The following is a 22,111-nucleotide window of genomic DNA, read 5'->3' on the forward strand; positions in this document are numbered from 1 at the left end:
TGATGGTTTTTTCAAATATTCCACTTTATTCCCATCCTAGAAGAGGAGGAAGATCATATCCAATGAAGCAGCTGAGGGCATTCAAACCTCAGCTGATAAGTTAGGAGGATCTAACTGATCCTTCTGGCTTTCATTCTTGCCCCTCTAATCCATTCTTTGCAGAGTAAGCAAATGCTCTTTTTCCTTTTTAAGCCATACTCCTGTTTAAAATCCTCCAAATGGCTTCCATTATACTTAAGAGCAAAACCCAAATTTCTAATGTCTGTCCTCATCCCCTGGCCATTAGTTCTCTGACTTCATCTCCTACCACTTACTCATCACGTTCTAGCATCCACCGTCTGTTTCTGGAACACACCCACCTTAGGGCCTTGTCATTATTAGTTAGACTTCTCAATTGAACTTTTACACAGTTGTTCCCTTCTTAACTTTTTATGTCATTTCCCAAGAGAGGGCTTCCCTAACTACTACATCTATGGAAGACTCTGACCAAGTCACTCAGCTATATTACCCTGTTTTATTTTTTCATGTCACTTATCAATGGCTAAAATGATCTTATTTATTTATTGGTTTATTGTTCCCTACTTCCTGTAAGACTATAAAAGCTCTACATGACTAGTATCTTATTTACCAATGGATCCCCAGTATCTTTTTTTATTGTTTTTTCTTAGTTGTTGATGCACCTTTATTTAATTTATTTATATGCAGTGCTAAGAAACAAACCCAGTGCCTCACACATGCTAGACACATGCTGTACCACTGAGCTACAGTTCCAGCCCATGGATCCCCAATATCTTGACAAGTGCCTAGTGCATAGCAAATGTTCAATAAATTAGTAATGAGAAAATATTTGCTAAAAGAATAGAAGGAAGTAAGGTAGACTTGATCTTAGCAAGGCATGCCAAAGGAATGAGGGCCTTGGATGTCTCCTTCATACTTTACATGAGGAGTGGATGGCCCTTCTTCCTGTGTTAAAAGTAGACCCAAGAAATGGGATCCTGGCATAGGTCAGTGGTACACATTGGTAGGTACTAGCTCTGAAAAACTGTGTCCTGATACTTTATTTATTTCTAGCCTGGTGCGAAGTGCCTAAGGGTGAGGATATTTATATTTAGTTTTTTTTTTTCCCCTAGGGAAATTTTTTTTTGTCCTCTGATACTAGGGATTGAACAAAAGGGCACTCTACCACTGAGTTACCTCCCTGGCCTTTTTCTTTTTTTTATTTTGAGACAGAGTCTCACTAAGTTGCCAAGGCTGGCCTTAAACTTGAGATCCTCCTGCCCTGGCCTCCCCAGCTGCAGGAATTTCAGGCATGTTTCACCACTCCTGGTTTAGGGAAATATTTTGATTGAAAACATACACACCATATAAACAAGGCAAGAAAACTAATGAATTTGAAATTACAGAACTATCGGGTGAGAGGTATAAATAGTATGTTATCTCATATTTCTGGGACAAGGATCTCTTTGAATCAGATAGGTCTGGACTGGATTCTAAGAAAAGTCAAAGATGACTAAGGTTTTGGATCTTAAAATCTAGCTGGAGCCAGGATCAGGGGTGCATGCCTGTAATCCCAGTGGCTTGGGAGGCTAGGGCAGGAGGATTGCAACTTCAAAGCCAGTCTCAAATAAGCAAGGCCCTAAGCAACTAGGTGAGACCCTATCTCTAAATAAAATATTAAAAAAGGGTTGAGGATTTGGCCCAGTGGTTAAGTACCCCTTGGTTCAATCCCCATTACCTGCCTCCGCCCCCTCAAAAAAATCTTGTCAGATGACTGGAATAATGAGCAGAATAAAGCAGTCAGGAGGAATAGATTACTTTAGGTGAAAGCCAATGAGTTCAAGATCTGACATTAAATATAAGTTCCTGGTAGAAAGTGCCAGTAGGAATTCCAAGAGGAAATGTCTGCCAGTGCCTTGTTATGAATATGGTTTGTGCCTTAACCTTACTTGCTGTGGCTTGATTTACTTTTTTCCTACTTATATTCTTTTATTCCAATTTTGCACCCTCCCCACAATGTATAGACTTTTGTTGAGATCTTTTTAGAACAAAGTGGGTACAATTATTATCTATCTCACTTTAGTCAAGAGGTCAGAGTGACAAATGTGTTAGTCATTTGTCACTATCTTTCTTATGCCCCAATCTGTGCTTTACAACACAATACTACACAAAGGTTTTCCTTTTTAGATTCTGCCTCTTCAAAGTCCTTAAGTACTTTGCTTGCAGTTGGATTCCCAGCAAATGGGAATCCAACTGCAAGCATATCCTGGATACAGGCTGCTGTACTCAGCCTAGTGAGCATTTCCATGTATCCAGGGTCTGTCTCCATCATTCCCTATCTGCTCTGGCAAGTGGGCTGGGCCCAGCTAGTCCCTCTTTCTCTGGCATAGTGTTTAGCACAATAGTGGACACTCATTTTGAACTGCACCAATGAAGTGATCATCTTTCCATCCCTGAAGCCAACTTGGGCTTATATCAGCTGGAATAGACCTTTCAGAAGTCTCTACACTAGCACTTGCCCAGACATGAGTATCAAGGCAGCCCAGAGTTCTTGTTTCTGTATTACTTTCACTTTCTGGATCTGAAGGAAAGGGGAAGTCATTCCTTATTATTAGTCTGGAGGCTGTTATGGCCCCTTGGACAGTGTGAGCAGGAATGCTGAATGCTTCTTGGGAGATAACCCACACAAGCCCAGGGCATATTAAAGGTGTACACTAAATGTTGCCTTCCTGAGTTCCACTGACCTAGTTCTATTGCATTCACTTCACTGCTCATCTTCCAATGCCAGTAAACCTTTTGTCCAAGCCTTCTGACAACGAATGATTTAGGAGTTAAGACAGATGATACTAAAAGATAGGGTGACAGAACTAAATAAGACATTCCAGAGAGAAGAGAAGACAGCTGAGAACAGGATATTGGGAACTCATTTATCTTTGGGATAGATTGGAATGTACAGACTGTGTACACACACACACACACACTTTTTTTTTTTTTTTTTTTTTTTTTTGCAATATTAAGGATTGAACCCAAGGGAGCTCTACCACTGAACCATCTCCGCAGTCCTCTTTTTATTTTGAGACAGATCTTGCTAAGTTACCCAGGCTGTCTGGGAACCCTGGCTGTAGTCTTCAAACATATTTACAAAATAATTTCTGGTCTCAAGCTCTGCTAGGATATTCGTATTCCCTATTAAGGGACCAAGTCTATTTTCCTCCCAATGAAGCTGGGTGGGACTTCATGACTGCCTGGGTGAACAAAATGGAGTGCAAGCAATGCTGTGTGACTCCCAAGACTAAGTCATTGAAGATGATATGGTTTCCAACTGATCTATCACTCCAGGAGGCTTGCTCTTAGAACCCAGTCATAACCCTTTGAAGAACTGCAACAATGAAGTGATCATCTTTCCATCCCTGTAAGTCAACAAATTAATATGTTTAGGGACTCCCCTGCTGACACCCAGCACCAACCACAGACATGTAGGAATAAGTACTCAAGATAATTGTGACCTCAAGGCCCCAGACAGGATAGATCAAAAGTAATCCATCTTCTCTGTAACTTGACAGAATTCCTGATCTATAGTCTGTGAAATTAATACATGGGTATTTCATACCACTAGGTTTTGGAGTAATCTGTATCACAGTCTACCAACTGGACCAAGAAGAAGAAAAGCAAAGGAAAATGTGAGGCATGGTGAGACCAAGGGATTTCAGGGAGAAGAGGAGGGTTAGTTTAGTCTGTATGTCACCAAGGAGCAAGCAGGAATAGTACTATCAGGGAGCCAGAGGGAGACAGGATTTCAGCTTGGCATAAGGAGGGATTTTTAAATATGAAAAATTCATCAGTGACAGAATAGACTCCTTCGTAAGTAATGAGTTCCCTGTCACTGGATATATTCAAATTGAGACTGGAAGGGTTACTGAAAGGATTCAACTGTGAATGGAGGACTGGAGAGATGAATTTAAGGTTCCTTTCAGTCAAAAGAATGTGGTAGCAGATTAGATCAGGGATAGGAGGGGGAATGAACAGAGATGATGAGGTCTGAAGCCTGAGGCCTGAGATAGCAGTGACACCACATAAAAAGAGAGACCTGAGAAGGGTTTCCAGACATTCTTCTGTTTCTTTTGTCTCCTGCCCAGACCACTGTCAATGGCCCCTCCTATCTTCCCCCTCCTTTCTAAAATACTCTTTCCATGATGCCTGATTAATATTCCCAAAATACAATTCCTACCAGGTCATTTCCCTGCTCAAAGGGTTTTTTTTTTATTTTTAAATATTTTTAGATGAATACAATAACCTTATTTACTTTTATGTGGTGCTGATAATCGAACCTAGCACCTCACCTGCATTACCACTGAGCTATAACCCCAGTCCGACTGAGCTACAACTTCAGCCCTCAAAGGTTTTAATGACACTTCTGCCACTACCCACATCTTAGTAAATTATTTTATGTAGTTTACGAAGTATTTTTACATTTATTATCTCATTTGAACCTCATTAGCCTCTGGAAGGCATTAAAATCACAAGTTAAACATCTCAAAATTCAGTTAAAATACTTTATTCTTTCTTTGTATATTTTTCTACTTTGATGTCTTTCCTTATAATATTTTCTTTGTCCACTTTTTTCTCAATTCTCTTTTTTTTATTAGCTACACATGACATTATAATGATCTTGGCAATGCATACATTTGAAACAATTGGGGTACAATTTCTCATTTTTCTGATTGTACAGATTGCAGAATCACACTGGTCATCAATTCTCTTTCGATCCTTCCCATCATTCAAGGCCTTGGTTAAATTTTTGCTTCTCTGGAAAACAGGTATTCCCTCATTAAGAGTGATCTCTTCTTCCTCTGAACTCTATCAATAGTAGCCAACATTTACTAAACATTTACATGTCCCAGGCAATATGCTAAGTCCTTTTCTTTTTATTTCTGGTACTGGGGATTGAACCCAGAAACATGCTACCACTGAGCTAAGTACTCGGCCCTTTTTATTTTTAAAAAATATTTTTTAGTTGCCATTGGATTTTTCACTTTGTTTATTCATATGTGGGTGCTGAGGATTGAACTCAGGGCCTAACACATGCTAGGCAAGTGCTCTACCACTGAGCCACAAATCTAGTTCCAGCACTTTTTATTCTGAAACCAGGTCTTGCTAAGTTGCCCAGGCCTCAACTTGTAATCCTCCTGCCTCGGCGTCTTAAGTAGCTAGTGCGTGAGCCACTGAACCTGCCAGTGTTAAGTGCTTTTACTGTGTTGTATTTGGTCTTCTTTATCACTTTCTGTCTTGTACCATGATATTTGTATATGCACCTCTTTTCTCCTAATACCTTACAAGATCCTTGAGGACACCTTCAGTGTCTGAGTCATTTCTGCTTTCTCCCAAGACTAGCACAAGGCCTGGCACAGAGAAAGTACTACATAAATATTTGTTCAATGAATGAATGGATAGGCAGGCAGACAGAATTAAAGTTTACCTTTGCTTCAACAAATGCTTTGGAAGCATCCTTAAACACTTGAGAAGCACTCATTTATATCCACATAATTAATGGACTAAATTTTAAACTATTCTTATTTTATAGGACATAGGTTTTCTAGTTTTGGCTAGCACTTTATGTTAGTGTAGTTTATGGATGTGAAAATGAAGAATACAAGTATATATATATCAAAAAATTTCCTTTTGTGTTAAAAATATTCTAGAATTCAGAATAGCCTCTAACCAATCAGAATTACCAAGTTTCACACACTCTCTTTCTCATCAGTGTAGTTATAGGGATTATAAATTCTTTTACCATGGTCTACTACCTCCCAACCATCATGCCTAACATAGTTATGAGTGCAGTAAATGACTGCTGATTAAGTGAAAAGCCTGTGTTGGCTGTAATTTATAATTACTCATTACTGTTCTGATCCTATTAGTTCTGTTAAGGAGTTAGCACCTTAAGGGGCACTCAGTGAGCCTCAGCCAATTAAGAAGTTGAGATACTGCCCTGAGTTTCAAAAACTATGCTTTTCTTTTTACTTCTTCTAGGACCAAGAATAGAAAACTGGTAATAGTAAACACAGACTATTCAATTTGGGTTAAAAGATTAAGAATCATAGTTTGTGAACAATTCCCATTTTAACATTCTGGAGTAATCCTAAAATAAAATCAATTCATTCACCAGAGGATAATAATTTCACTTTTTACTGAAATAAATGCAAGTTCATTGTTCAAAATCATGCCTGGTACAGAAGTCATGGCTAGTGCTTTTCTCCCCCACACTGAAGCAAAGATTAACAGCACAAATTCTGACACCCAAATTGTCTGTCAGAACACCTAGGTAAAAATTAGAAGATTAAGGGCATAATAGGAGAGTAGGGCAAAGGCAGACCTGCTGTAATCACCATCACAAAGGCCTGGCCACCGGCAGACAGCAGAATGTTTACTCAAAGCCAGTGCTATCAATTAGTCTGCTTAATTATCTCAGGCTCTTGCCAGCTCAAGAGGCAATTTTTGAAGGCTTCTCTGGCTCCCCTTTGTCTTTTATTTCTGCTAGTCACAAAAGGGCTTTGAGGACAAGCCTTCCTGGACTCTTTGGCTCTGGTTGGTTTCTGGTAGCCAAAACAGGCATTATGTGAATTACTCCAACAAAGCAAAAAACACAACTTTTCTTCTTAGAAATGGCTGTGGCCTCGTGCAGAAACTCTAATGAGTGTAACAAGATACTCGAACAGGTAACTGTAGTTTATAGTTTTGGAAAACAATTTCCATGAAGAAATGGGAAGCAATACAAAATAATATGCAGATATTAGAGGTAAAAAATATCTGAAGAGGTAGAAAAATTTCTGGAACTCCTGTGGTTTGGTGGTGTTTGGGAAATGTTGGGAGGCTGAAGGATGAGAGGAAGAACAATTAGGGGTCATTCAGAGTAAAAGCTTACACTACTACTATTAGGATTTCCTAGGTAAATTAAATCAGTAAACCACTTGGACTTTTTTCTAGAATATTTGCTTTTTTAGTAAGTCTTTTTTTTGAGGTTTTTAAAAAATTTTATACATGGTTTCAATCAGGTTTGTTGAAGTTTAAGTTATGTCTATAAAGTCTATCCTTTTTATTTATTTATTGTTTTTTTAGCTTTCTTTTTTAAAATTTTTTTAAAAAATTATATATAACAGCGGAATGCATTACAATTCTTATTACACATATAGAGCACAATTTTTCATATCTCTGATTGTATACATAGTATATTCACATCAAATCGTGTCTTCATACCTGTAGTTTGGATAATAATGATCATCACATTCCACCATCATTAATTACTCTATGCCCCCTTCCTTCCTCTTCCACCCCTCTGCCTTATCTAGAGTTTGTCTATTCCTCCCAGTTCCCTCTCTCTATCCCACTATGAATCAGCCTCCTTATATCAAAGAAAACATTCGGCATTTGGTTTTTTGGGGTTGGCTAACTTCACTTAGCATTATCTTCTCTAATTCCATCCATTTACCTGCAAATGCCATGATTTTATTCTCTTTTTTTTTTTTTGCTGAGTAATATTCCATTGTGTATATATGCCACAATTTTTTTATCCATTCATCTATTGAAGGGCATCTAGGTTGGTTCCACAATTTAGCTATTGTGAATTGTGCTGCTATAAACATTGATGTGGCTGTGTCCCTGTAGTATGCTGTTTTTAAGGAGAGTGATAGTAGGTCAAATGGTGGTTCCATTCAATCTCCATACTGCTGTGGCACAAGAATTAAAATCAAGAATCAATAAATGGGATGAACTCAAACTAAAAAGTTTCTTCCCAGCAAAAGAATCTATGAGGTGAATAGAGAGCCTACATCTTGGGAGCAAATCTTTACCCTCACACATCAGATAGAGCTAGGGTATATAAAGAACTCAAAAAGCTAGACACCAAAAAAACAACCCAATAAATGGGCCAAGGACCTGAAGAGACACTTCTCAGAAGATGATGTATAATCAATCAACAAACACATGAAAAAATGTTCATCATCACTAGTAATTAGAGAAATGCAAATCAAAACCACTCTAAGATTTCATCTCACTCTAGTCAGAATGACAGCTATTATGCATGTAAACAACAATAAGTGTTGGCGAGGATGTGAGGAAAAAGGTTCACTCATATACTGCTGGTGGGACTGTAGTAAGTCTTTTTTTTTTTTTTAAAAGAGAGAGAGAGAGAGAGAGAGAATTTTTAATATTTATTTTTTAGTTTTCGGTGGACACAACATCTTTATTTATTTTTATGTGGTGCTGAGGATCGAACCCAGTGCCCCGCGCATGCCAGGTGAGCGTATTACTGCTTGAGCCACCTACCCAGCCCCTGTAGTTAAGTATTACTAATAGACATTTGCTAAGGAATTGAGGTTGAAAAAGGAAAATTATACTGGGGGAAAACCAAGAATATATTACTGATTTATTTAAAATTCAGTTACATAGAAACAATTATATCATATATTCTCACACATGCACACAAGGACTTTGGTCTACTTGGATAATCTTTAGGCATTTCTAGGACTGAACTCATGCTTCCCTTATGAAAAACTGTTAATTTTCCCTAATTTGGAGACTGTATCATCTACCACTTAAAATTTTCAAACAGAAGTTTGGAAATCATTCTAGATTTCTTCTTCTTTTCATCTCCCACATCATCAAACCCTGTGCTATCTCTCCTACATTTATTCCACCTCTTCAAAATGTATTTGCTCCTCCCCATTTTCCACTGACCCTACAGGGACTATGTTTCTTCTATTTTTTAGGAGTCTCTTGCTAATCCTTCTGCCTCTGGGCCATTTCCAGTGATCCCTACACTTTTCAGGAATGCTCCTTCTATAATAGAAATTTGATCCCTCTGAACATGACATAAAGTCTTACATATCTGTAACTGTTGGTTTGGGTTGCCCCCAAAGCAGATCCTAAAACAAGGAGATGGGTGCAAGTAGATTATTTTGAGGAAGTAGGGAAGGAAATCAAGGATATGTTAATGAATGGCTTACTGCTGGGGACTCTCTGAGATAGGTATAGAACACACCTCAGAATTGTCTCACTGATGGCTAAGGAAGCTGGAGTATTATCTTCTAATTCATTGCCTGAAAGTTACTCTGGAAGGTGTTAACTTCCCTGCACTCTTGCTAATAGCTCCTTATCCAGAAAACATCCTCAGGTAGAGAAATATAGGAAGATGTTGCCAGGTGATTGCCAGATGGGCCAAATAATGTCTGCTACACCAGAGAGTCACAAATTCTCAACTGCACTATTCCTCCATTTGCCTTGGATCCTTTAAGATTAAGCCTACTAAAACCTTTTTTGATCTCTTCTGGAAGTGTTTTCCTTCCTCTTCTGTGCACACACTCTTATACCACAGCTCTTTTGCTACAGTTATAGTTTATAAATCTGATTCCATACCAGAGTCTCGGCTCCCTGAAGGCAATACTGCTAAGTACCTAGCTTAGTACTAACCAATCCCTTATCTGGCATAGGGCAGATACTCTGTGACTGTTGTCAGAAAGGCATGATTGCACATCAAAGAAAAGGATCTGTTTTTCATCCATGGAATGAAGAAAATCTTCAAAGACATGTAATACACACTCCTGCATTCTGAATAATATAAAAAAGTCAAGTGTACAAGGCAGAAGCACCAAGTCAGGAGTCTTGAGTTTTAATTCAAGTAGTTTGGCTTGGTGTTTCTGACTATGAAAATGAGAGAATTGGATGACCTTTAGATTTCTCTCAAGTCCCAAAGACTTCAAGTGACTGAATATGTGAAAACTGAAGCCTACTAATGAACAACAACCACATATGGAAATGCTTTATGTTTGTGATATTCATCCGGATTCAAAAGTATAGGTGACACAGATTTGAGATGCTGTCAAGTTTGATGATATGTACAGTAAAACAGTCAAAGCCAAAAAGGATATGTACAGTAAAACAGTCAAAGCCAAAAAGGGTCTCTTGAGTGAGAAGACACCATCAGGGAGGAACTAGCTGGGCAGCATGGTAGCTTTTATGATGCTGGCAAGTGCCCATGCCCCATAAATAGCCAATACTGTAGCTAGCTTCTGTATATCACAGGAATACTTAACCCTATGTAGGTAAAAGACCCCAAGTAATCACTTTCTGAGTTCTCAGCTTTTCCACTGGAATACTGAATACAGGCCATGCTGCGCTTCCCTGACATCTCAGACAGTTTTAATCTTTCTAGAATGTTGGTGAGAGACTGGGTAAGAGAAAAGATAAATAGGTGGATTTAGGGACTCTGTTCATAAACGAGTAAAAAGTGTTGAGGATATTCATTTTAAAAGACATCCTCGGGGCTGGGGTTATGGCTCAGTGGTAGAGCGCTTGCCTCACCTGTGTGAGGCACTGGGTTCAATTCTTAGTACTGCATAAATAAATGAATAAAATAAAGGTCAGTCAACAACTAGGAAAAAAAAAAGACATCCTCATAAAATAGTCTGCACAGGGCTGAGGATGTAGCATAGTGGTAGGGTGCTTGCCCAGCATGCAAGAGGTCCTGAGTTCAATCCCAGCACCACACACTGCACACACATTGGTGCACGCACACGCGTGCACACACACCCCCTACTCTGAGTCACTGGCATTTAGTGTACACTAAATATATATAGCCAATCAGACCAGTAGTAGTCTCTGGCACAATGACTTTAACCATGCCCAGGGTTATGGCTTCATAACTTCAGGGGGCTACTGTTTGTAGATGGCTCCCTTCCTTTATTTATGGAAGTACTTTGGAAGAAGGAACAAAAAGGAAAATAAATAAATCTAGGAGGCTATAATTAAAAGTAGGTGAATGGTGAACACAAGCACTGAGGTTGTGTTATGCTGTGTTGAGGGTCTGACTCATGGACTCAAGGAGAATCACTTGATTCCTCTAGATCTCAGTGGAAGGACTGGATGAAATCAAGACTCTTTAAGGGGATTGAATCCAGAGGCACTTAACCACTGAGCCACATCCCCTACCTTGTTTTTTAATTTATGTTTTAGTTGTCTGTCTATCTATCTATCTATCTATCTATCTATCTATCTATCTATCTATCTATCTATGGTGCTGAGAAGCGGGTAAACCCAGTGCCTCACATGTGCTAGGCAAGTGTTCTACCACTGAACCACAACCCCAGCCCTCCTCAAAATTTTAATAAATGTCAACTTCTTAAACATAAAAAAAGAAGACAAATGACAAAGAAAAGACAAGAAAGAAAGGATGCCAAATGATACCTATATACCTATGAAATGACCCAGAGATGGTCCAAAAATTGAGTCTTACCTTCCAGTGACAGCAAAGCACAGCTTACATATTCCGTGTAAGAGTCCCGCAGCATGCTGCAGAAAAGTGGCCATCTTGGGATTTTCATCTACTGGGCCTTGCACGGAGAGGAAGCAGCCACACAATTTGTCAATCAGACCCATGTTTACCACATAGCTAGATGTAGGGGAGAAAATGGATGTTATCAATTTGCATAGGCCAGAAACATCTTGACTTTCCATGATAAATCTTATCATATACAGATTTGGACTGTTCAAAATAGCACACACAGTCTTGGTTTGAGTAAAGCACTTCCAGTATCAATTTTCTTAGATTTCATCCTAAATAGTCAGCTATGTCAATAATCTTTTTCTCTTTTGGTTATTATAATTGTTATCTTTAAACAAAAATGATTAAGATGATTATCCAATCATTCTTCCTGATCTAAACAGTCCAAAATAGGTAAAGCAATTTATTCCATAGTACTTTTAAACGCCAAATTCAGCAAATGCGGGGATTTAGAAGCTATGATGATGTGACCAAGATACTCTTGTTACAACTTAAAATTCTAATTCCAACTATTGGTTCTCCATTTTATAAAATCTCATCACCATTCAAAGCATAACAAGCATTGAGAGCCTAATTGTTTTATATTCTGAAAAGTACCAGTCCTGAGGTTTGACAAAACATGAAAAAAGCCACTTTCACTTTTTTAGTTTAATAAACAGCTCTATTTTTGTAAAGCTGTTTATTAAACTGGACTGATAATAGTGGCTCTTCTACTTGTCTATGAAGCAGGAATCATTGAAAAGAATATTTTGAAACTAAAAATGGCCTTGTATAAAAAATCAATCTTCATTTAAAGATTTTATAAAGACTCTGTGCTACTGCATTTACATGTATGAAAAGGATAGGACTGAAATAAAAGTAGTTCCGAAAATCAGCATGTTAACCCTCGGCATTATGTGCAAAGGAATCGATATCTCTGCTTATAAATACATTATGCTTCCCATTACTATTCATTTGCCAACACATCTTTTTGTAAAAGGAAGAATTTGATGAATAATTAATGTCGGTGGTCTCCTCCAAGTTCACTATTTAGAAGGTGCAAAATAATGTCCCCTTTCTCCTCTTACATTAGCAAATATATCCACCTGGGCTACTGAACTTCCTCTAAAGTTTTAAAATTGGGAAGTATAAAACGATGATCACAAGTCCTATTCTAGTGAAGGAAGCTGATTTATACACACACACACACACACACACACACACACACATTGAGAATCTTATTATAGTTTAAATTAATGAAATGAGCTTTTAGAAATGGCTCTTATCTTTGCACAAAACTTTTTTAAAATTTTTGTTTAATTGTAGATGGACACAATATCTTTATTTTTATTTGGTGCTGAGGATTGAACCCAGTGCCTCACATGTGCAAGGCAGGCACTCTACCACTGAGCTACAGCACCAGCCCTGCACAGAACTTTTTAATTTAAAAAGTATTTTACATTTATCATTCCAGTGAATTTTCCCAGGAACTCCATGAGGGAGCAGAATATGAAAGCTTTGGTTTCTGTTTGCTTAGCACATTCTGAGTTGCTGAATATGGTATTCTGACAGCAGGAGCTAGCATGTGCTCCAGGATAGCCAAACTACTTAACACCTGTGTCTTAATGAGTAGTTTCAGGATGGGCACATGACCTGAGGAGGATTAATACATGACCATATCAAGAATCTCTTTCTGCTGGGATTATCTAAACCAAGAGACATGAGTCTGGGAGTTGCTGGTAGCCAACTTATTTGTTACATAGAGAATATCTGCTTATAAAATGAAGCCAAGTAGACACAGTAGAGTTAATAGACAAAGCTCTAATACCATACTTGGAGTGTTGGCATCGAGCTCCAATTTTTCCCCTACATAGTCACAGTATAGGTACCATGAAAAAAAAATGCTATTATCTAATCTATAGTTAATATTGCCATTTCAATAATTTTTAAAATTTTTTTTTCTTTTTAGAGAGACAGAGAGAGAGAGAGAGAGAGAGAGAGAGAGAGAGAGAGAGAGAGATATGAATTTTTTAATATTTATTTCTCAGTTTTCCGCGGACACAACATCTTTGTTTGTATGTGGTGCTGAGGATCCAACCCGGGCTGCACGCATGCCAGGCGAGCACGCTACCGCTTGAGCCACATCCCCAGCCCCGCCATTTCAATAATTATTGCAGTTATGTCCTTCACAGATTTCACTTTCCTTGTCTATGACTCTGTCAGGATTACGTGTTGAATTTACTATGAGATCTTTAATTTGAAACAGTTTTTCATTCTTTTTCTCTCATGATATTTTTATTTTTGAAGAATACCAGCAAGTTGTTTTGTAGAATGTTCCCAGCTTGCATTTGTTTTTTTCTCACAATTAAGGTTATATACTTTTTGTTTCCTTTTACAGGTGAGAGAAATAGTTTTTTTTAAAACATAGTTTCTGTAATTCTTTTTTAAATATATTTTTTAGTTTTAGATGAACACAATATCTTTTTTTAAGCATTTATTTTTTAGTTGTAGGTGGACACAATATCTGTATTTTATTTTTATATGGTGCTGGGGATCAAACCCAGTGCCTCACCTGTGCTAGGCAAGTGATCTACCACTGACCTACAGCCCCAGCCCCTAGTTTCTGTAATTCTTGTTCAAGAGCAAATAGTATAACTTGATTCACGTTATTATTATTATTTTTTTTTTTTTGAGAGAGAATTTTTTAATATTTATTTTTCAGTTTTCGGTGGTCACAACATCTTTATTTTATTTTTATGTGGTGCTGAGGATCGAACTCAGCGCTGCGCGCATGCCAGGTGAGAGCGTGTTACTGCTTGAGCCACATCCCCAGCCCGACGTTATTATTTTTTAAATTAAAAAAGAATGAGAATTATGCATTATTACTAATTAATATGTCTTAAGTCTCTTTAATCTATTGGTTACCTCTCCATCTCTTTCTCTTTTTAACCCTCTTTTCAAATTTATTTGTTGATGAAACCTGATTGTATATTCTATACACTCTGGCACAAATTGAATTTTGCTGAGTATATGCTTATGGTATCATATAACATGTTTTTTTCAACTAAGTCTTTCCTGTTAAATGATCTAGATTCCAGAGGTCACAAACATAATTTTAATGATTAAATACAGTGAAATGGAATTTTTTGGAACTTTTTGGTTGTTTTTAAAATTCACTATTATGAACCAGGTTGTGATTAATATTTTGTGTACAAATCTTTGCCAGATTTCAGATTACTTTACAAAACTAGAGTTACTGAATTAAAAAGGTACACAAATTTTTAGGCTTCTTGATATAGGTAGCTACATTATATTTTTAAAACTTTGAATAAAGCAGGGCATAAGAAAACCAAATTCACTATCTGAGGATTACATTAATATTTCCTTCTGATAGAGAAAGAAACTGAGGTTCAAAGAAGGGCAAAACACTAGCCCAAGCAGGAGAGTTGAAACATTCTAAGATCTACTGACCCCTGGTAAGAGTCTTCTTTCCAGTAAACATGTTTTTTTTTTTTTTTTTTTTTTTTTTTTGTGGGATATTTTTTTTGGGAGGGTTCCTTACTAAAGTTTAAATTTTTACATAAGGATGTAAAATTATTTCTGAGACTAATAATGACCATACTAAGCTACAACAATCTAGTCTTAAGATGAAAAGGGCTTGAAGTGGAGTGTCGTGCAGCAAAAGCTGGATGATTCAAGCAGGAGCACAGAAAGGACAAATCTCCAAGGCAAAAATGGATGGATAAGATGCCATCAAAAGTAAAGTTTTCTCTCCATAACTAGATACACTAGATAAAGGATCACTAGGCAATGCTGAGCTGACGTGGATCTGGGGCGAACAGTCTGGGCCTCTCTGAACACATACTGAGCCCGGATCGGCTGAATTCAAGCTCCCGTTCGCCTGTTTCCCGCAGACAAACAGCTGTGACTCAGCACTAATCCATCTGGCTGAAACAACTGGTCAGCCCTTCTGATCCTACGGAGGTAAATGCCTACCGAGCATTCATAGGTAGTGGCCACAGGTTGGAAATAGGGCTTGGGAGAGACAGTAAGGACCCACCCGTTGCATTGGTCGCCCGGCAAAGGGAAATGAACTGTCGCCATTTGCAAGAGACACCACAATGGCAGAGAACTGACGTCATCAGACTGCGGCGGAGGAGATAACTTCATTGAAACCTGCGGCTACAGCATCAAATAAATTTATAGGAGTAAACAGTAACTCAGCAGTCAAACAGAACAAGAAGTAACATGAGCAGCTTCAAAAAGCAAGGAAGAAAAGGAGTACAAACAATGCAGGACAGCCTAAATATTCAGGAGGACCTAGAGTCATCAGAAAAATGGTCATATAAAGAACTCAAGGAACACCTTAGACAGATGGAATGGAACCTTAAAGAGGATACAAGACAGTAAATTCAAGCAGCGAAAGAACACATTGAGAATGAATTACATAAACAGATAAAAGAAGAAGTTAAGCATCTTTATCAGGAGATAGAGATTATAAAAAAGAATCAAACAATAATTCTAGAAATGAAGGAAACGATAAACCAAATTAAAAACTCAATTGAGAGTATCACTAACAGAGTGGAGCAAGTAGAAGCCAGAACATCAGATAATGAAGACAAAATATATCAATTTGAAAAGAGTCTAGCCAACTCAGATAGGCTGGTTAAAAAATCACGAGAAAAACATCCAAGAGTTATGGGATAACATAAAAAAACCAAACTTACGAGTCATCGGGATAGAAGAAGGTACAGATATTCAAACCAAGGGAATGAGTAACCTGCTAAATGAAATAATTACAGAGAACTTTCCAGAAATAAAAAAGGAAACAGATATACAAATTGAAGATGCATACAGGACACCGAGCACACAAAATCACAGTAGACCAATGCCAAGACACATTGTTATGAAGATATCCAATATACAGAACAAAGAGAAAATATTAAAAGCTACAAGAGAAAGGAGGCAGATTACATTCAGGGGTAAACCAATAAGGTTAACAATGGATTTTTCATCACAGACACTGAAAGCAAGAAGGTCATGGAACAATGTATTTCAAACACTGAGAGACAATGGATGCCAACCAAGAATTCTGTATCCAGCAAAATTAAGCTTCAGGTATGACAACGAAATAAAAATCTTTCATGATAAACAAAAGTTAAAAGAATTTGCAGCCAGAAAGCCAGCATTGCAAAGCATTTTGAGCAAAACACTACACGAGGAAGAAATGAAAAACAATAACCAAAACCAATAGTGGGAAGGGTCTCGGTAAAGACAGAGGGCGAGGGGAAAGATAATCATGGAGAAACAAACTAAATTTTTTAAAAAAAGGATAAATAATCAAACATGGCTGGAAGTACAAACCATATATCAATAGTAACTCTGAATGTTAATGGCTTAAACTCTCCAAAAAAGCGACATAGGCTGGTATCATGGATTAAAAAAACAAATCCAACAATATGCTGCCTCCAGGAGACACATCTGATTGGAAAAGACATACACAGGCTGAAGGTGAAAGGATGGGGAAAAAATATACCACGCACACGGTCCTCGTAAGCAAGCAGGGGTGGCCATCCTCATATCGAATAAAATCGACTTCAAGACTAAGTTAATCAAAAGGGATAAAGAAGGTCATTATATACTGTTAAAAGGAACCATTCACCAACAAGACATAACAATTATCAATATTTATGCACCAAATAATGGTGCTGCGACATTCATAAAACAAATTCTCCTCAAGTTCAAGAATCAAATAGACCACAACACAATAATTATGGGTGACTTCAACACACCTCTCTCACCATTGGACAGATCCTCCAAACAAAAGTTGAACAAAGAAACTATAGAACTCAATATCACAATCAATAACCTAGACTTAACTGACATATATAGAATATATCAACCATCATCAAATGGATATACTTTTTTCTCAGCAGCACATGGATCCTTCTCAAAAATAGACCATATATTATGCCATAGGGCAACCCTCAGTAAATATAAAGGGGTGGAGATAATACCATGCATTTTATCTGATCATAATGGAATGAAACTGGAAATCAATGATAAAAGAAGGAAGGAAAAATCCTACATCACATGGAAAATGAACAATATGTTACTGAATGATCAATGGGTTACAGAAGACATAAAAGAGCAAATCAAAAAATTCTTAGAGATAAATGAAAATACAGACACAACATATCGGAATCTATGGGACACAATGAAAGCAGTTTTAAGAGGAAAATTCATCGCGTGGTGGTCATTCCTAAAAAAAAGAAAAAACCAACAAATAAATGAGCTCACACTTCATCTCAAAGCCCTAGAAAAGGAAGAGCAAAACAACAGCAAATGTAGCAGAAGGCAAGAAATAATTAAAATCAGAGCGGAAATCAATGAAATTGAAACAAAAGAAACTATTGAAAAAATTAACAAAACTAAAAGTTGGTTCTTCGAAAAAATAAATAAGATCGACAGACCTTTAGCCATGCTAACGAAGAGAAGAAGAGAGAGAACTCAAATTACTAACATACGGGATGAAAAAGGCAATATCACAACAGATGCTACAGAAATACAGAAGACAATTAGAAATTATTTTGAAAACCTATATTTCAATAAAATAGAAGATAGTGAAGACATCGATAAATTTCTTAAGTCATATGATTTGCCCAGACTGAGTCAGGAGGATACACACAATTTGAACAGACCAATATCAATGGATGAAATTGAAGAAGCCATCAAAAGACTACCAACCAAGAAAAGCCCAGGACCGGATGGGTATACAGCGGAGTTTTATAAAACCTTTAAAGAAGAATTAATACCAATACTTTTCAAGTTATTTCAGGAAATCGAAAAAGAGGGAGCTCTTCCAAATTCATTCTATGAGGCCAACATCACCCTGATTCCGAAACCAGACAAAGACACCTCAAAGAAAGAAAACTACAGACCAATATCTCTAATGAACCTAGATGCAAAAATCCTCAATAAAATTCTGGCGAATCGAATACAAAAACACATCAAAAAAATTGTGCACCATGATCAAGTAGGATTCATCCCTGGGATGCAAGGATGGTTCAATATACAGAAATCAATAAATGTTATTCACCACATCAATAGACTTAAAGATAAGAACCATATGATCATCTCGATAGATGCAGAGAAAGCCTTCGACAAAGTACAGCATCCCTTTATGTTCAAAACATTAGAAAAACTAGGGATAACAGGAACTTACCTTGACATTGTAAAAGCTATCTATGCTAAGCCTCAGGCTAGCATCATTCTGAATGGACAAAAGTTAAAGGCATTCCCTCTAAAATCTGGAACAAGACAGGGATGCCCTCTATCACCACTTCTATTCAACATAGTCCTTGAAACACTGGCCAGAGCAATTAGACAGATGAAAGAAATTAAAGGCATAAAAATTGGAAAAGAAGAACTTAAATTATCACTATTTGCAGATGACATGATTCTATACCTAGAAGACCCAAAAGGGTCTACAAAGAAACTACTAGAACTAATAAATGAATTCAGCAAAGTGGCAGGATATAAAATCAACACGCATAAATCAAAGGCATTTCTGTATATCAGCGACAAAACTTCTGAAACGGAAATGAGGAAAAACACTCCATTCACAATATCCTCAAAAAAAAAATAAAATACTTGGGAGTCAACCTAACAAAAGAGGTGAAAGATTTATACAATGAAAACTACAGAACCCTAAAGAGAAAAGTAGAAGAAGATCTTAGAAGATGGAAAAATATACCTTGTTCATGGATAGGCAGAACGAACATTATCAAAATGGCGATATTACCAAAAGTTCTCTATAGGTTTAATGCAATGCCAATCAAAATCCCAACGGCATTTCTTGTAGAAATAGATAAAGCAATCATGAAATTCATATGGAAAAATAAAAGACCCAGAATAGCAAAAGCAATTCTAAGCAGGAAGTGTGAATCAGGCGGTATAGCAATACCAGATTTCAAACTATATTACAGAGCAATAGTGACAAAAACAGCATGGTACTGGTACCAAAACAGGCGGGTGGACCAATGGTACAGAATAGAGGACACAGAGACTAATCCACAAAGTTACAACTATCTTATATTTGATAAAGGGGCTAAAAGCATGCAATGGAGGAAGGATAGCATCTTCAACAAATGGTGTTGGGAAAACTGGAAATCCATATGCAACAAAATGAAACTGAATCCCTTTCTCTCGCCATGCACAAAAGTTAACTCAAAATGGATCAAGGAGCTTGATATCAAATCAGAGACTCTGCGTCTGATAGAAGAAAAAGTTGGCTCCAATCTACATATTGTGGGGTCGGGCTCCAAATTCCTTAATAGGACACCCATAGCACAAGAGTTAATAACAAGAATCAACAAATGGGACTTACTTAAACTAAAAAGTTTTTTCTCAGCAAGAGAAACAATAAGAGAGGTAAATAGGGAGCCTACATCCTGGGAACAAATTTTTACTCCTCACACTTCAGATAGAGCCCTAATATCCAGAGTATACAAAGAACTCAAAAAATTAGACAATAAGATAACAAATAACCCAATCAACAAATGGGCCAAGGACCTGAACAGACACTTCTCAGAGGAGGACATACAATCAATCAACAAGTACATGAAAAAATGCTCACCATCTCTAGCAGTCAGAGAAATGCAAATCAAAACCACCCTAAGATACCATCTCACTCCAGTAAGATTGGCAGCCACTATGAAGTCAAACAACAACAAGTGCTGGCGAGGATGTGGGGAAAAGGGTACACTTGTACATTGCTGGTGGGACTGCAAATTGGTGGGGCCAATTTGGAAAGCAGTTTGGAGATTCCTGGGAAAGCTGGGAATGGAACCACCATTTGACCCAGCTATTGCCCTTCTCGGACTATTCCCTGAAGACCTTAAAAGAGCATGCTACAGGGATACTGCCACATCGATGTTCATAGCAGCACAATTCACAATTGCTAGACTGTGGAACCAACCCAGATGCCCTTCAATAGATGAATGGATAAAAAAAAGTGGCATCTATACACAATGGAGTACTATGCAGCAATAAAAAATGACAAAATCATAGAATTTGCAGGGAAATGGATGGCACTAGAGCAGATTATGCTTAGTGAAGCTAGCCAATCCCTAAAAAACAAATACCAAATGTCTTCTTTGATATAATATGAGCAACTATGGACAGAGCAGGGAGGAAGAGCAGGAAGAAACGATTAACATTAAACAAAGATATGAGATGGGAGGGAAAGGGAGAAAAAAGGGAAATTGCATGGAAATGAAGGGAGACCCTCATTGCTATACAAAATGACATATAAGAGGTTGTGAGGGGAACGGGAAAATAAACAAGGAGAGAAATGAATTACAGTAGATGGGGTAGAGAGAGAAGATGGGAGGGGAGGGGAGGGGGGATAGTAGGGGATAGGAAAGGTAGCAGAATACAACAATTACTAATAGGGCATTATGTAAAATTGTGGATGTGTAACCGACGTGATTCTGCAATCTGCATTTGGGGTAAAATTGGGGGTTCATAACCCACTTCAATCTAATGTATGAAATATGATATGTCAAGAGCTTTGTAATGTTGTGAACAACCAATAAAAAAAAAAGAAAAAAAAAGATGAAAAGGGCTTAAGTGGGTTTCCGATACCAGTCTTAGAACCAGAACCAAACCAAACCAAAAACCTCACAAACTTTGGACTTTGTGAGGTCTGTGGGCTTTTTTTTTTTTTGAAACCTATTTTGGAGGCTATCTTTACACTATAGTCTTAAAATCTGGCAAATCCTCTGACCTTATTCTTTTTCACAATGGTTCTGGGTATTCTATATCTTTGGCATTTCCATATAAATTCTAGAACTGACTTATAAATTTCTATCAGAGCCTACTAAGGATTTTGATTAGTACTGCATTAAATCTGTAAATCAACTTGGGAAGACATAGTGTTTTTTTTTTTTTTTTTTTTTTTTTTTTTTTTTTTTTTTTAAAGAGAGAGTGAGAGAGAGGGGGACAGAGAGAGAGAATTTTAACATTTATTTATTTTTTCTTAGTTCTCGGCGGACACAACATCTTCGTTGGTATGTGGTGCTGAGGATCGAACCTGGGCCACACGCATACCAGACGAGCGCGCTACCCCTTGAGCCACATCCCCAGCCCCAGACATAGTGTTTTAATAATATTGAGTCTTCTGACCCATGGATATGGTATATATTCTCCATTTATTAGGTCTTCTTTATTTTTATCAGTCATGCTTCATAGAGGTGTTGCAACTCTATCATGAGATTTATTTGGAGGTATCTGATATTTTTGGATGGTTTTTATTAATGGCATTATTTTTTCAATTTTATTTTATTCTTTGGCAGTGGTATTGATCAAACCCAGGGCTTTATGCATGCCAGGTAAGCACTCTATCGCTAAGCTATATCCCCAGTCCAAGTTTTAATTTCTAACTATTTGATGGTATACATAGCAACACAACTGACTTCTGTACGAGTTTTATTTATATCTTCCAACCTTGCTGAAACCTCATTATAGTTTCAATTATTTTTATTTTTCTTGGCAAATTACATTGGTTTTTCTACAATATGTATCATGACACTACAAATAACAAGTTTTATTTTTTACAAACTTTATGCCTTTTTAAAATTTCCCCTTACTGAACTAGCTAGCATTTTCAGCAACAATGCTACATAAAAATGGTGAAAAAGAACAGTTCTTGTGAATCATAAAGTACTGTAGATTTTCTTGTCATTTCCCAATTTTCTGTGTGTATGCATATGTTTTAAATAACATGAATGTGTTGTA

At 37.3% G+C, this 22,111-nt stretch overlaps 1 protein-coding gene across 10 annotated transcripts in view; it reads right to left on the reverse strand.

Annotated features, from left to right (window-relative positions):
* The window catches only part of SCAPER (S-phase cyclin A associated protein in the ER), a 488,938-nt gene that overhangs the window by 39,603 nt on the left and 427,224 nt on the right, over positions 1–22,111 (reverse strand). For all 10 annotated transcript variants that reach the window (XM_081291797.1, XM_081291798.1, XM_081291789.1 and 7 more), the window contains one exon: positions 11,285–11,440. In XM_081291797.1, coding sequence (XP_081147923.1) covers positions 11,285–11,440 — 156 coding nt within the window. The remainder of the gene's footprint in view (positions 1–11,284; positions 11,441–22,111) is intronic.

This window comes from Spermophilus citellus, assembly GCF_964194105.1.
Source record: "Spermophilus citellus genome assembly, chromosome: 4".
Lineage (NCBI taxonomy): Eukaryota > Metazoa > Chordata > Mammalia > Rodentia > Sciuridae > Spermophilus > Spermophilus citellus.